We start from the raw sequence: 17094 nt of genomic DNA, 5'->3' as shown, positions 1-17094 counted from the left end.
AATCCCATGCACCGCTACAGGCTGGGGACCGACTGGCTAAGCAGCAGTTTTGCAGAAAAGGACCTGGCGATAAGAGTGGATGAGAATCTGGATATGAGTCAGCAGTGTGCTCTCATTGCCAAAAAGGCCAACGGCACATTGGACTGTATAAGTAGGAGCATTGCCAGCAGATCAAGGGAAGTGATTATTCCCCCCTGTTCGGCACTGGCGAGGCTACATATGGAGTATTGCATCCAGTTTGGGCCCCCCACTACAGAAAGGATGTGGACAAATTGGAGAGAGTCCAGCGGAGGGCAATGAAAATGATCAGAGGGCTGGGGCACATGACTTACGAGGAGAGGCTGAGGGAACTGGGGTTATTTAGTCTGCAGAAGAAAAGAGTGATGGGGGATTTGGGGGATTTGATAGCAGCCTTCAACTACCTGAAGTGGGGTTCCAAAGAGGATGGAACTCGGCTGTTCTCAATGGTGGCAGATGACCGAACAAGGAGCAAGGGTCTCAAGTTGCAGTGGGGGAGGTCTAGGTTGTATATTAGGAAACACTCTTTCACTAGGAGGGTGGTGAAGCACTGGAATGGGTTACCTAGGGAGGTGGTGGAATCTCCATCCTTAGAGGTTTTTAAGGCCCGGCTTGACCAAGCCCTGGCTGGGATGATTTAGTTGGTGTTGGTCCTGCCATGAGTAGGGGGTTGGACTAGATGACCTCCTGATGTCTCTTCCAACCCTAATATTCTATGATTCTACCTCACAAGCATTAATGTATTTTTATCCTCTATACTCCCTGTTGTACAGACGGGGAACTAAGGCACAGAGAGTGACTTGCCCATGATTACGCAGGGAGTCTGTGGCAAAATGGAGAAGAGAACCCAGCTCTCCCAAACCTACACCTTATCCACTGGACCATCCCTGGAGTCACCAGCAGGTGATACTCAAGAATGAGGCACTTGGTCCTTCTCACTTCCAGGGAGACTAACTGCATTGCCTCAGAGATCTACTTGATCTTCATTGGGCTGAGGAGAGGCCATATGTAAGCTCCCATACTCAAATTTCCTTCATGGCAGTACACCAGTTACAGTTCTTGAAGTGAGAGACTTCTACATGCAGGTAATTTCAATATTGTTCCCACCAGCCTGTATCCAGGAGCCTCTTCTGGACATTGTTAAATCACTGCATTATTTATGCTGGCCTTCAGCAATTGCTCATTTATAAAAGTCATCCCTTAATAATTGCCACTGATGAAATCTACAGTTTTAAAGAATTGTTTTCCAGACTGGAACAAAAGCTCAGGACATTCTTCAATTTATTACTTGTATTACAGTAGTATCCAGGCGCTCGCCATGGACCAGAACCCCTGTGCAGACACAGAATAAACAAATGGTCCCTGCCTGCAAAAGCTCACAAGCTAAGTAGAAGACAAGAGACACCAGCTGGAGACAGACTGATGTGGGAGTACAAGGAAGCAATGAAACAATACTGGTCAACAGGATAAGCTGTGTTGCCCTCAGGCAGCTCTCTGATCTAAGTGCTATGCTCCAAATGGTTTTTGGGACAGGCAAAGCAGTACCCCCAATCCCAGCCCTTTCTTGAATTGGGTGGACAAAAGGGGCCCATCAGTTGCTCCGCACCACCCTTGGGGAGCATAGACGAGTTAGATGTCTCCTGCAATCATACATTGTGTCACTGGAATTACTGGGAGTCATGGAACAGGCTTCACTACAAATGGAAGCAAAGTGGAGGAATCTCTCAGAATATATTTGAGGAAGAGCCCAGCGCTATCAGAGAATGAGGAAGCTCTGAAAGACGTGGCTGCAGTATATACAGGATGATGGTGCCTATTTTTAACCATTATTGATGTTGTGATAATGATGAGCTATGGTACCCGCCTGGCTGAAATATAAATTTTGGCAGACATGGAAACAAGTGCAAGGACTTTCATCCCAACAGCCTGGTAAACAAATGCACAATAGACCACTTAACAAATCAATCCATCCTTCAAGCAGCTCTCGCCTTCCCAAGCAGGTGCTGATTGATCAGAAGGAAAATGTGTCAAACAAATCAGATGCTGTTCAAGGCAGCAGAGACTAAGTTAATAACTCCTAAGAATCCACTGGCAACTTTCACTAATGAAAGGTTCAACATGCTGTAGTCAGTGATGACCTGCATGGAAAATAAAAGTACACTCTTCCAAGATCACTTGCATGTGACACAAAAGGCAGGAGATCCGGGCTCGCAGGCAAATCCCTCCCTCAGTGGTTATTCCACACAAAAAAATTAATTAAATGCAATGCCAACACTCAGTTTTTAAGTGAACAATGGTCCCACAGCAAACATAACTCAGTTCTTGCATATAGAGGCCCAGTTTCATAGCTAACACTCCTCCACTGAAATCAGTGGAGATTTGCTTATTGCACCAGTAACACATTTGGCACATAATTATTGTGCTCTTCGCTATTATGCAGAGCTGTGCAAATACAGGTGAGTGAGTTACTGTTGCTCTGCAAACCCGGGTTTGGCATCTCCAGACTTTAGGGAATGAAAGCCCTAATCCTAGTGTTGCATTAACAGGTTTTTCTTGCTTTCTGAGCTAGAAAGTTGTGCCAACAGATATCTAAAATCAGACTCAAACATAATTCTCCTCCATATACCCTTACAGTGACAGATCATCTGTCTCAATACACAGGGCCATGGGGAGAGACAGCGGTTCCCAGCCAACTCTGTAACAAGTGGAACAGCCCTATCTAAAACAGCAGAAAAATCACTACTGTAACTAGCTCTAGAAATCAAAAATGTGTGGACAGAAACATTAAAGAAATTAACTAGTGATTCAAAAGAGGTCACTGCTCAGAAATTAGACTGTCCAAGCCCCTGGGACTGGTTCAGGTAACTACTGTAAATCTATCTGATATCAAAGAATTCAAGAATCAAGAATTGCACTAAAATGAACAAACAGGGACTTGTATATCCATCAGCATATATAGATGTGGTCAGCAGAAGCTCACAGTTTGCCTCTGTGAATTTAGTATCACAGTGACATCTATTCTGTATATAGGAAAATGATCCAGTTCCAACAGGTATTCGGGGTGTGAGTGCAAAGTTTTTAATGAATCCCACTGTACATTGAAATGAGCCCTAACCAGTAGAAGAGCTTTATCAGCAGTAAACCCCACACATTATAAAGAAAGCTAAAGCACAAGGTCCCGATAACCTCCAGATTTTCACTACTAAATCCCTGCCTTCTGTGATTCACCACCATGATCTGTACTGTGGAGACAAGCCATTTTGTTCTTCCCATTCCTTCATGGCACCACTGGCACAGAAGGAAAGGTCAGCCTATTGGTAGAGAAATGACGGGCAATGCAACACTCTCACACTCACCGTGTAACCTCAGCTTTCAACAATGGACACTGACATTGCGAGACATTGCTTTTTACTTAGTTTTACTTTGTGTAATGACCCATCCACTCCCAGTCCTTATTCAAGCCCAAGTTAATTGTATCCAATTTGCAAATTAATTCCAATTCAGCAGTCGCTCCTTGGAGTCTGTTTCTGAAGTTTTTTTGCTGAAGAATTGCCACTTTTAGGTCTGTAATCGAGTGACCAGAGAGATTGAAGTGTTCTCCGACTGGTTTATGAATGTTATAATTCTTGACGTCTGATTTGTGTCCATTTATTCTTTTACGTAGAGACTGTCCAGTTTGACCAATGTACATGGCAGAGGGGCATTGCTGGCACATGATGGCATATATCACATTGATAGATATGCAGGTGAACGAGCTTCTGATAGTGTGGCTGATGTGATTAGGCCCTATGATGGTGTCCCCTGAATAGATATGTGGACCCAGTTGGCAACGGGCTTTGTTGCAAGGATAGGTTCCTGGGTTAGTGGTTTTTTTGTGTGGTGTGTGGTTGCTGGTGAATATTTGCTTCAGGTTGGGGGGCTGTCCGTAGGCAAAGACTGGCCTGTCTCCCAAGATCTGTGAGAGTGATGGGTCGTCCTTCAGGATAGGTTGTAGATCCTTGATGATGCGTTGGAGAGGTTTTAGTTGGGGGCTGAAGGTGATGGCTATTTTGTTATTTTCTTTGTTGGGCCTGTCCTGTAGTAACTTCTGGGTACTCTTCTGGCTCTGTCAATCTGTTTCTTCACTTCAGCAGGTGGGTATTGTAGTTGTAAGAACACTTGATAGAGATCTTGTAGGTGTTTGTCTCTGTCTGAGGGGTTGGAGCAAATGCGGTTGTATTGTAGAGCTTGGCTGTAGACAATGGATCGTGTGGTGTGGTCTGGATGAAAACTGGAGGCATGTAGGTAGGCATAGCGGTCAGTAGGTTTCCGGTATAGGGTGGTGTTTATGTGACCATCACTTATTAGCACTGTAGTGTCCAGTGGATCTGTTGTGTGGACAGGGCCAGGCTGAGGTTGATGGTGGGATGGAAATTGTTGAAATCATGGTGGAATTCCTCAAGGGCTTCTTTTCCACGGGTCCAGATGATGAAGATGTCATCAATGTAGCGCAAGTAGAGTAGGGGCATTAGGGGACGAGAGCTGAGGAAAAAAACTTCAAAAACAGACTCCAAGGAGAGACTGCTGAATTGGAATTAATTTGCAAACTGGATACAATTAACTTAGGCTTGAATAAAGACTGGGAGTGGATGTGTCATTACACAAAGTAAAACTATTTCCCCATGTTTATTCCCCCCCCCCCCACTGTTCCTCACATGGTCTTGTCAACTGCTGGAAATGGCCCACCTTGATTATCACTACAAAAGGTTTTTTCCCCCTGGGCTCTCCTGCTGGTAATAGCTCACCTTACCTGATCACTCTCGTTACAGTGTGTATGGTGACACCCATTGTTTCATGTTCTCTATGTATATAAATCTCCCCACTGTATTTTCCACTGAATGCATCCGATGAAGTGAGCTGTAGCTCACGAAAGCTTATGCTCAAATAAATTTGTTCGTCTCTAAGGTGCCAGAAGTCCTCCTTTTCTTTTTGTGGATACAGACTAACACGGTTGCTACTCTGAAGCTTTGTAATGATACCTTACAAGAGACCTTTCACATAAAGCATATTCCAGTTACATTATAGACACGCTCATTAGCATATTTCCATAAAATCATATAAAGTGCAACGTCACAGTAACAATAACGTAACAGATGGTAGCCCCTCTCTAAATCACATTAACAACTGGAAGACCCAATGAGAATATAAGTTAGTGAGGAATTAATGAAAAACAATAAAGCAAGGAAAATGCATCACAATGTACTGAACTGCCATTTAGTCTTTATAGTTTGTATTTCACTAGAAAATGATCTGTTGTGCAGCTTTGTAAGAGAGACGTGCCTGCTTTTGGGTTGCGAGTTATGAGTGTATGACTCAGCGCAGTATAAATTAGAAAGGGTCTGCTGTGTTAGGCTGTGTAATGGGATCTCAGCTGCTCTGTAATACACTTGCAATAAGCAGCTTTTGAGACTGATTAATAGCTGAAATGGAATTGAAGCATTTGATCAATCTCTGCAGTCGTCTACTTCTTTGTATGCTACAAAGCAACAGAGATGATCCTTAATTTTTCCCTTGTTCTTTATCTCTCTCTTGTTTTGCTTTAATGAATTTAGTGCCATTGAAAGTTGTCACAGTGATGGGGAGTGAAGTCCTGTATTTATCTACAGAACATGCAGTGCAGGCTTCCCCCATATCACTCCTAGAATGTATTTCAACCCCAGTGAAGAAGGACCACCTCTTAGGGGAGTGAGACACTAGTTCTATCTATCTCTGTGGCCCATCCACTCTTATCTCCTCTGTGCCAGCAAGGGGACTAGCTGTTAGGGATGCTAGAACAATTTTATAATGGGGTGTTGAGAGCCATTGAACCAAACTGGAAACCTTACATATAATGGAAACCATTTCAAGCCAGGGGGTGCAGCAGCACCCCCAGCACCTCTAGTTCCAGCACCCCTAGTTCCAGCACCTATTCCAGCTGTAGTGGGGGATCAGATTAGATGAAGGGGATTTCTGTGCATTGAGAATCAGATTGAAAACCTCAGTCTGTGTCATGTAGATCCTGGACCTGATTCTGATCTCATTTATAAATCAGGTGTTACCCCTATTGAAATCAAAGGAGTTCGACCAATGTAGAAATGATGTGTGGTTAGGCCTCATGGCACTTTCACTATTTCTCAATATATTCAGGTAGTTTTATCATTAGCATCTTTGATACATAAGAATACAACTCCCCTGCTCTTTCCTCACAACCCAGATCTCCAACTCAGCTCGTTCTAATTTACACCATGAAGGATCTGGTCCTTTGTTTTTTATCCTCTAGCTTCATTAAGGAAGCAGTGAAAATGGTGCACACATACAAATGAGGCACTTCAGTTGCTTTCCATCTGGAACTTTAATGCCTTTCTTTTAAAGGACAGTGTGATCAAAAGAAGAAAGTAGAGGACTGAACAATTCTCAGACAGGGTACCAGAAAATGCCAAATATTAAATAAAGGCATTAATGCCCATAGCGCTAGAAAGGTTACTCTGCACAAGTCAAAGCTTTTTACCAATCCATACATACTTGGGACAAATAGAACCGTTTCTTAGGTTGCATGGTGTTAACCGCATTAATGTAGATCAAGCTTCTCAGGACCAAGAATTAGAACAAGGGGCAGAAGATGACCTCTCCTTCAGACAAAGGTAAATGCACCAATGATTCTTTATTGATACTAAGATTTATTAGGTCAGCCAGCACAAATCCTCATTCCTTCTGGAACAAGGATGACCAGAAGGGTATTAACTTGCCTCGTCACACAGATCAAAGTAACTTAGAAACACAGAATCATAGAATATGAAGGGACCTCAGAAGGTCATCTAGTCCAACCCCTTGCTCAAAGCAGGACCTAATAATCCCCAACTAAATCATCCCAGCCAGGGCTTTGTCAAGCCTGACCTTAAAAACCTCGAAGGAAGGAGATTCCACCACCTCTCTAGGTAATCCATTCCAGTGCTTCACCACCCTCCTAGTGAAAAAGTTTTTCCTAATATCCAACCTAAACCTCCCCCACTGCAACTTGAGACCATTACTCCTTGTTCTGTCATCTGCTACCACTGAGAACAGTCTAGAGCCATCCTCTTTGGAACCCCCTTTCAGGTACTTGAAAGCAGCTTTCAAATCCCCCCTCATTCTTCTCTTCTGCAGACTAAATAATCCCAGTTCCCTCAGCCTCTCCTCATAAATCATGTGCTCCAGCCCCCTAATCATTTTTGTCACCCTCCACTGGACTCTTTCCAATTTTTCCACATCCTTCTTGTAGTGTGGGGCCCAAAACTGGACCCAGAACTCCAGATGAGGCCTTACCAATGCCAAATAGAGGGAAATGATTACGTCCCATGATCTGCTGGCAATGCCCCTACGTATACAGCCCCAAATGCAGTTAGTCTTCTTGGCAACAAGGGCACACTGCTGACTCATATCCAGCTTCTCGTCCACCATAACCCCTCTATATCCTATCCCTACCCTCCAGCATACCTACCACTCCTCCCAGTTTAGTGTCATCTGCAAACTTGCTGAGGGTGCAATCCACTCCTTCCTCCAGATCATTAATGAAGATATAGAACAAAACCAGCCCCAGGACCAACTCTTGGGACACTCCGCTTAATACCGGCTGCCAACTAGACATCAAGCCATTGATTACTACCCACTGAGCCTGACGATCTAGCCAGCTTTCTATCCACCTTATAGTCCATTCATCCAACCCATACTTTTCAAGAGATCCATTTCCATTAATCTCCTAGTCACCAACTATTTTGACCTTGACTTCTATTTGGATACAATCGAGCTGGTAAAGTTACATTTGGATGGGTGGGGGCAATAGTGAGTGACAAACAATTATTTCATTATGTAGCACAACGGAACCCCCAGCATGGACCAAGACCACATTGTGCTCGACGCAGACAAATATGTACAGGCCGAATCCTTTGACTGTTCATTTCCAGGCACTCGAACGTTTCGAGGTCTGAAAAGGGGCAGTTTGTGTAAAGCCATTTTAATATTATTTTGGGGCATTGGCTGGACTCCACTGAAACAGGCTACCAGCCTTAACTCTTTTTTAACTCCAGGTTTTTGATTGGAAATATATGGAGTACTTACACAGCACAGTACTCACCTGTGTCATAATGAACAATCAGGTCCTTGGAGTGATCACCTATCTCCAGCGGCTGGAACTCTACTGTTAGCTGCATGGTCTCCCCTACACCCAGTGTCCCAATGCACGGCTCTACAGAGAAAGGGCTGCAACACAATGAAAATGACACATCAGGCCTAAACTGGGATACACCCTTTAATGGCTAACAGACATGCAAACTGATTATTAGGTCTTGTTCTCCTTTTTTATACCTGTGTATATTAGTAAAAAGAAAAAAGAAAAGGAGTACTTGTGGCACCTTAGAGACTAACCAGTTTATTTGAGCATGAGCTTTCGTGAGCTACAGCTCACTTCATCGGATGCATAGCATATCGTGGAAACTGCAGAAGACATTATATATACACACAGAGACCATGAAACAAAACTTCCTCCCACCCCACTCTCCTGCTGGTAACAGCTTATCTAAAGTGATCATCAAGTAGGGCCATTTCCAGCACAAATCCAGGTTTTCTCACCCTTCCCCCCCCCCCCACACACACATACAAACTCACTCTCCTGCTGGTAATAGCCCATCCCCTCAGACAGAGACAAACACCTACAAGATCTCTATCAAGCATTCTTACAACTACAATACCCACCTGCGGAAGTGAAGAAACAGATTGATAGAGCCAGAAGAGTTCCCAGAAGTCACCTACTACAGGACAGGCCTAACAAAGAAAATAACAGAACGCCACTAGCCGTCACCTTCAGCCCCCAACTAAAACCCCTCCAACGCATTATTAAGGATCTACAACCTATCCTGAAGGATGACCCAACACTCTCACAAATCTTGGGAGAAAGGCCAGTCCTTGCCTACAGACAGCCCCCCAACCTGAAGCGAATACTCACCAACAACCACATACCACACAACAGAACCACTAACCCAGGAACCTATCCTTGCAACAAAGCCCGTTGCCAACTGTGCCCACATATCTATTCAGGGGACACCATCACAGGGCCTAACAACATCAGCCACACTATCAGAGGCTCGTTCACCTGCACATCCACCAATGTGATATATGCCATCATGTGCCAGCAATGCCCCTCTGCCATGTACATTGGTCAAACTGGACAGTCTCTACGTAAAAGAATAAATGGACACAAATCAGATGTTAAGAATTATAACATTCATAAACCAGTCGGAGAACACTTCAATCTCTCTGGTCACGCAATCACAGACATGAGGGTCGCTATCTTAAAGCAAAAAAACTTCAAATCCAGACTCCAGCGAGAAACTGCTGAATTGGAATTCATTTGCAAATTGGATACTATTAATTTGGGCTTGAATAGAGATTGGGAGTGGCTAAGTCATTATGCAAGGTAGCCTATCTCCCCTTGTTTTTTTCCTACAAACCCCCCCCAAGACGTTCTGGTTAAACTTGGATTATTGCTGTGCACATTGTAAGATGAGCTATTGCCAGCAGGAGAGTGAGTTTGTGCGTGTAGTTTTTGGAGGGGGGTGTGGGGGGGGGGGTGGGGGGGTGAGAAAACCTGGATTAGTGCTGGAAATGACCCACCTTGATTATCATGCGCATTATAAAGAGAGGTTTCAAAGAGGGATGGGCTATTACCAGCAGGAGAGTGAGTTTGTATGTGTGTGTGGGGGGGGGGGGAAGGGTGAGAAAACCTGGATTTGTGCTGGAAATGGCCCTACTTGATGATCACTTTAGATAAGCTGTTGCCAGCAGGAGAGTGGGGTGGGAGGAAGTTTTGTTTCATGGTCTCTGTGTGTATATAATGTCTTCTGCAGTTTCCACGATATGCTATGCATCCGATGAAGTGAGCTGTAGCTCACGAAAGCTCATGCTCAAATAAACTGGTTAGTCTCTAAGGTGCCACAAGTACTCCTTTTCATGCTATGCATCCGATGAAGTGAGCTGTAGCTCACGAAAGCTCATGCTCAAATAAACTGGTTAGTCTCTAAGGTGCCACAAGTACTCCTTTTCTTTTTTCTTTTTACGAATACAGACTAACACGGCTGTTACTCTGAAACCTGTGTATATTAGGAGGCGCTTAAATCAGGGTTTGTAAGATCAGAATCTGGCTCAGTGACCCCAACTTTCTGCAGAGATCTCACACCTCAAATTACTACTGGGATGTAATCAGTCTGTAATCAAATGAAATTCCCAGCCCCTTGTAAATTTCCACTTGTATGAGATGATTCTGTGATGGTCTATAGAGTTCTAGAATCAGGCCCACTGAGTCCCATTCTAGCAGCCACTGAAATAAAAATGAGTCAGCAAGTGTACCTCACACACTTCCTGGGTGTGGTGCCCCGTCCCATCTAGGGGCACCAAAACCACTGAGAGAGAGAGGGAGGAAGAGACTGAGTCTGCTCTACAGCCTTAGCTAATAGCTCGCTGGCTTTTAGCTCATGCAGTAGAGACTCATGCATTTAGCTTCAGAGGTCCCATCCCATCCGCTGATGACGGGGGTCTGTCGGCATAACAACTGGGGGCTCATCCAGGATTTCAACTGGGAAGTCTCTGAAGCTTGGGACATGCTTCCTCAGCTAGGGGAAGTATGTAACCCACATACCTTCTGGGTGTGGTGTTCTGTCCCATGTAGTGGCAATGAGAAAAATTAGAGCAATGGTTCTCAAACATTTGTCCTGGTGACCCCTTTCGCATAGCAAGCCTCTGAGTGAGACCCCCCTTATAAATGGACACACTTTTTTATATATTTAACACCATTATAAATGCTGGAGGCAAAGCAGGGTTTGGCGTGGAGGCTGACAGCTTGAGACCCCCCATGAAATAAATTTGCGACCCCCTGAGGGGTCCTGACCCCCAGTTTGAGACCCCCTGAGGGTCCCAACCCCCACTTTGAGAACCCCTGACTTAGAGAGAGAGAGAAAGGGATTGAGTCTGCTCAATAGCCTTAGCTAATAGCCAGTTGGCTATTAGCTCATGCAGGAGAGGCTCATGCACTAAGCTCCACAGGTCCCAGCTTCGATCCCGTCCACTGACGACCGGGGTCTGTTGGTGTTACACAAACACAACTGCACAACTTCTTTTGAAGAACACAATCATCCTAACAGCAATTAACTCACATCAGAGACTAGACTCTGTTTTAAAATCTGCTTTTTATGGGAGGTTTTTCCAGCTCATCTTTTAGACTAACTATGTTCACAAAATGAAATAATTATTAATTATTTGCTGAGTACTAGCAAGGTACCTTGCATTGCACAAGGCATAAATATCGGAGATAGTCCCTCTCCCAGAAAGTCTACAACCTATAAGGCTGACACAAAGAAGAAAGACTTCAGTAAGGCGTTTGATACGGTGCCACATGGGGAATTATTAGTTAAATTGGAAAAGATGGAGATCAATATGAAAGTTGAAAGGTGGATAAGGAACTGGTTAAAGGGGAGACTACAGTGGGTCATACTGAAAGGTGAACTGTCAGACTGGAGGGAGGTTACCAGTGGAGTTCCTCAGGGATCGGTTCTGGGACCAATCTTATTTAATCTTTTTATTACTGACCTCGGCACAAAAAGCGGGAGTGTGCTAATAAAGTTTGCGGATGATACAAAGCTGGGAGGTATTGCCAATTTAGAGAAGGACCGGGATATCATACAGGAGGCTCTGGATGACCTTGTAAACTGGAGTAATAGTAGTAGGCTGAAATTTAATAGTGAGAAGTGTAAGGTCATGCATTTAGGGATTAATAACAAGAATTTTAGTTATAAGCTGGGGACGCATCAATTAGAAGTAATGGAGGAGGAGAAGGACCTTGGGGTATTGGTTGATCATAGGATGACTATGAGCCGCCAATCTGATATGGCTGTGAAAAAAGCTAATGCGGTCTTGGGATGCATCAGGAGAGGTATTTCCAGTAGAGATAAGGAGGTGTTAGTACCGTTATACAAGGCACTGGTGAGGCCTCACCTGGAATACTGTGTGCAGTTCTGGTCTCCCATGTTTAAGAAGGATGAATTCAAACTGGAACAGGTACAGAGAAGGGCTACTAGGATGATCCGAGGAATGGAAAACCTGTCTTATGAAAGGAGACTCAAGGAGCTTGGCTTGTTTAGCCTAACCAAAAGAAGGCTGAGGGGAGATATGATAAATATATCAGAGGGATAAATACCAGGGAGGGAGAGGAATTATTTAAACTCAGGACCAATGTGGACACAAGAACAAATGGATATAAACTGGCCAGCAGGAAGTTTAGACTTGAAATTAGATGATGGTTTCTAACCATCAGAGGAGTGAAGTTCTGGAACAGCCTTCCAAGGGAAGCAGTGGGGGCAAATGACCTATCTGTCTTCAAGATTAAACTCGATAAGTTTATGGAGGAGATGGTATGATGGGATAACATGATTTTGGCAATTAATTGATTTTTGACTATTAGTGGTAGATATGTCCAATGGCTTGAGATGGGATGTTAGATGGGATGGGATCTGAGTTACTACAGAGAATTCTTTCCTGGGTATCTGGCTGGTAAATCTTGCCTACATGCTCAGGGTTCAGCTGATTGCCATATTTGGGGTCGGGAAGGAATTTTCCTCCAGGGCAGATTGGAAGAGGCCCTGAGGGTTTTTTGCCTTCCTCTACAGCAAGGGGCACGGGTCACTTGCTGGAGGATTGGAGCAAGTTAAAGAAGTATGGGCTGGATGAATGGACTATAAGGAGGGTAGAAAGTTGGCTAGATTGTAGGGCTCAACGGGTAGTGATCAATGGCTCCATGTCTAGTTGGCAGCCAGTATCAAGCGGAGTGCCCCAAGGGTCAGTCCTGGGGCCGGTTTTGTTCAATATCTTCATAAATGATCTGGAGGATGGTGTGGATTGCACACTCAGGAAGTTTGCAGACAATACTAAACTGGGAGGAGTGGTAGATATGCTGGAGGGTAGGGATAGGATACAGAGGGACCTAGACAAATTGGAGGATTGGGCCAAAAGAAATCTGATGAGGTTCAACAAGGACAAGTGCAGAGTCCTGCACTTAGGATGGAAGAATTCAATGCACCGCTACAGACTAGGGACCGAATGGCTAGGCAGCAGTTCTGCAGAGAAGGACCTAGGGGTTACAGTGGATGAGAAGTTGGATCTGAGTCAACAGTGTGCCCTTGTTGCCAAGAAGGCCAATGGCATTTTGGGATGTATAAGGAGGGAAATTGCCAGCAGATGGAGGGACGTGATCGTTCCCCTCTATTCGACATTGGTGAGGCCTCATCTGGAGTACTGTGTCCAGTTTTGGGCCCCACACTACAAGAAGGATGTGGAAAAATTGGAGAGAGTCCAGCAGAGGGCAACAAAAATGATTAGGGGACTGGAACACATGGCTTATGAGGAGAGGCTGAGGGAACTGGGATTGTTTAGTCTACAGAAGAGAAGAATGAGGGGGGATTTGATAGCTGCTTTCAACTACCTGAAAGGTGGTGCCAAAGAGGATGGATCTAGACTATTCTCAGTGGTAGCGGATGACAGAACAAGGAGTAATGGTCTCAAGTTGCAGTGGGGGAGATTTAGGTTGGATATTAGGAAAAACTTTTTCACTAGGAGGGTGGTGAAGCACTGGAATGCGTTACCTAGGGAGCTGGTGGAATTTCCTTCCTTAGAAGTTTTTAAGGTCAGGCTTGACAAAGCCCTGGCTGGGATGATTTAATTGGGGATCGGTCCTGCTTTGAGCCGGGGGTTGGACTAGATGACTTTCTGAGGTCCCTTCCAACCCTGATACTCTATGATTCTATGATTCTCTGCACCTTGAAGTCTTTAAGCCATGGTTTGAGGACTTCAATAGCTCAGACATAGGTGAGAGGTTTATTGCAGGAGTGGGTGGGTGCAGGAGGTCAGACTAGATGATCATAACGGTCCCTTCTGACCTTAATGTCTATGAGTCTATGAGACTGCTAGAAGACCAAAGGAGGGAATGATTAATGGGGTTTTTAATCTATAGTTTTCATTGTTTCAATTTTAAAAATATCCTGTTTCTATTTAAGAAGGATCATAACCTATTGGTATTTCAGTTACAGTTAATTCTAAGAAGTAAAGGCCTTGAATCAATAAAGATGAAAACTGTAGCTAGAGTGGTATCTCAGCATGTAAATAAGTCAAACAAGAGAAGAGAATACTTCAATTACAACCTCAGCAATTGAGTCTCTAGGTAACTGAAGTGTCATTAACAGGAGGATTTAATTGTAAGTGAATTTAATGGGATATTCTCTATTTAAGCACAAGTGATGCAAGTTGTAATTCTGGATGGCAGGAATCAAGAGTGCTTGCTAAGTGAGTCTGTAAAGAACATTGGCCATGCTTACTAGAAGTACTTGGACTGCTTAAGCTCTTTCCAGTGTGTTAGAAGTCATTATAAGAATCTGCTGTGCATTAATATTGCCATAAAAACATGCTGATTTGAGACAGAACATAACAAGGGACTCCTGGTTCATCAAAGGGAAGTCTCAACCTCTTAATGTCTTGGAATCATTTTCTGGATAAGTCAGGTGAAATGCATTTCTGGGCAAGGACTGCCTGATTTGTGGGGGGAGGCGCTTATAGCATCCACTGAAAGGACCAAGGTCTATTTGTTTTTAATATTTTGCTGGTAGTTAAATTATCATCCTGAAAAGCACAGTCTGGAGTGTCTCACTGTGGTTTTGAAATGTAATTTGTATATAAAAACAAGGTGAACAATTGGAGCATGGCACATACGGAGCATTATTGATAGGAACCCATAGACAGCTGATGAAATTGCTGGAGTTTTTGCTCATTAAGGATAAGTAGCTCCAATTAAGGGCCATTAGTCAGTGAGAGCTTTGCCACTGATTTCAATGGGAGAAGCACTGGAGCTAGCAGGTCTGTCTACACTGCAGTTGAGAGTGAGCCTCAAGCCCACCCAGATAGACAGACTCCCACTAGCAGGGCTTCAGCTAGTGCACTTAAAAATAGCAGCATGGACGTTACAGATCAGGTAACAGCTCGCACTCCCAAGACCCCCTGGGCCTCTGCTCAGGACAGCCCAAGTCTGCACCGGAGCCACAATGTTCATATCGCTATGTATAGCGCACTAACTTAAGTCTCGCTAGCTTAACTCTGGCTACCCGGGCTGGGAGGCTGGTTCTCAGCTGCAGTGCAGATATATCCCAAGAAGTTGAGTGAGGAATCTTGGACTGTTTGCTATTGGGAAAGCAGCACTGGCCATTATGAGCCCCAATGTTCAGATACTTGGATTGCCAAATGCAGTAGTTCATCTGCATTCCAATTGCCATGGTTGGATCCCATGAACCCCTATGACTGGTGAAAGCTGTCTCGGGTTCCCCAGTAACTGCTCTTTAATGTGATGGAGGGAGTTGAATTCCGATGATTAGGCATCAGCTAAAACAGGGTTCTTAAATGGGGGTCTGCGAGCCCTTTCAGAGGGGCCGAGGAGCCCCACCGCTGAAACCCGGTGCCCCAAGCCCCAGCGTTGAAGCTGGGAGCGTTGTGGGGCTGAAGCTGGCAAACCTCCCCCAAAGCCAGGAGCCCCAGGACCTTCTTCCCCAAAGCTGAGAGCTGCACTGTGACCCCCCACCCCCATCCATACACAGCCCCTAGCTACCCCCTGCTTGCACCCTTAGCTACTCCCCTGCCTTCACACAGCCCTAAGCTATCCCCTTCCTGCACCCTGAGCTACTCCCTTACCAGCACACAGCCCCAGCTACCCGCTCCCTGCACCCCAAGTGGTTTTCAGACTTTTTGAACTGAGTCCCCACTTTGAGTTATATTTTTTTGGTTCTGGGCCTGTCATAAGCATACAGCTATGGGTAGCCTAGAATTCCTCCTTACCTGTAAGGGGTTAAGAAGCTCAAATAACCTGGTTGGCACCTGACCAAAAGGACCAATGGGGAAAGAAGATACTTTCAAATCTGGGGGCAGAAGGCTTTGTTTGGTGTGTTCTCTTGGGAAGTAGAAAATCATCAGGTCAGAAAACTCCTTCTCCTATAAACCATCCTAAAAGTCTGACGTATTACAAAAATTGTAAGTAAAAGCCAGGCAAGGCGTGTTAGATTCTCTTTTGTTCTGCTTGTGAATTTTTCCTTTGCTGGGGGGAGGTTTATTCCTGTTTTTTTTTTTTGTGACTTTGAACTAAGCCTAGAGGAAGTTCTGCTGTATTTTTGAATCTTTTGTTACTCTGTAAAGTTATTTTCCATCTTGATTTTACAGAGGTGATTTTTACCTTTTTTTTTTTTTTTTAAATAAAATCCTTCTTTTAAGACCCTGACTGGCTTCTCTATTGTCCTAAGACCCAGAAGTTTGGGTCTGTGATCACTTTGTAACCAATTGTTTAGGATACTATTCTTAAGCCTCCCCAGGAAGGGGGGTGTAAGGGCTTGGGGGGGGGATATTTTGGAGGAATAGGAACTCCAAGTGGTCCTTTCCCTGATTCTTTGTTAAATCACTTGGCGGTGGCAGCGTACCCTCCAAGGGCAAAGAATTTGTGCCTTGGGGAAGTTTTAACCTCAGCTGGTAGAAATAAGCTCAGGGGTCTTTCATGCGGGTCCCCACATCTGTAGCCTAGAGTTCAGAGTGGGGAGGGAACCCTGAAAGGGCCCCCACCGCCCAGACAGGCTTGGTGGCCTCCTGAGTGAGTCAGGGGGTGGAGGTGGTGCTCCCTCCCTGGACACTGCTGTGCGGAGCTGGCTCAAGCCTCACCAGCTCTTGCCCCACACCCCAATAAAAGCAAAACCATGCCTATGCCCAAGGGTCCCCCCTGGACTGGAGCCCCAATTTCTCCCCCTTCACCCCCGCCGCTGGGCCCTTTTTTTTTATAGCATGTTGAGGGGGGCCTCAGCAAGAAAATGGTTGAGAACTCCTGAGCTAAAACATAGTTTTGCTCTTCAGTGTATTAAAGGCGAACAAGTCATTCCACTGACAGCTGAGCGGAACCAGTCAGGAAGGATCAAATGTCACAAATTAATTGTTCCTATACAGCTGAGGGTTTGTTTCTCA

General features: G+C 44.8%; 1 protein-coding gene across 1 annotated transcript in view; it reads right to left on the bottom strand.

Moving 5' to 3' along the window:
- Positions 1-17094, bottom strand: part of HYDIN (HYDIN axonemal central pair apparatus protein) — a 443011-nt gene that overhangs the window by 308284 nt on the left and 117633 nt on the right. Inside the window, exon 7 of the mRNA XM_074968344.1 lies at positions 8147-8271. Within this exon, the coding sequence (XP_074824445.1) occupies positions 8147-8271 (125 nt within the window). The remainder of the gene's footprint in view (positions 1-8146; positions 8272-17094) is intronic.

Source organism: Natator depressus, chromosome 12 (assembly GCF_965152275.1).
Source record: "Natator depressus isolate rNatDep1 chromosome 12, rNatDep2.hap1, whole genome shotgun sequence".
Classification (NCBI taxonomy): domain Eukaryota; kingdom Metazoa; phylum Chordata; order Testudines; family Cheloniidae; genus Natator; species Natator depressus.
The sequence above is the reverse complement of the archived record's forward strand: the minus strand, read 5'-3'. Positions and strand labels throughout refer to the sequence as shown.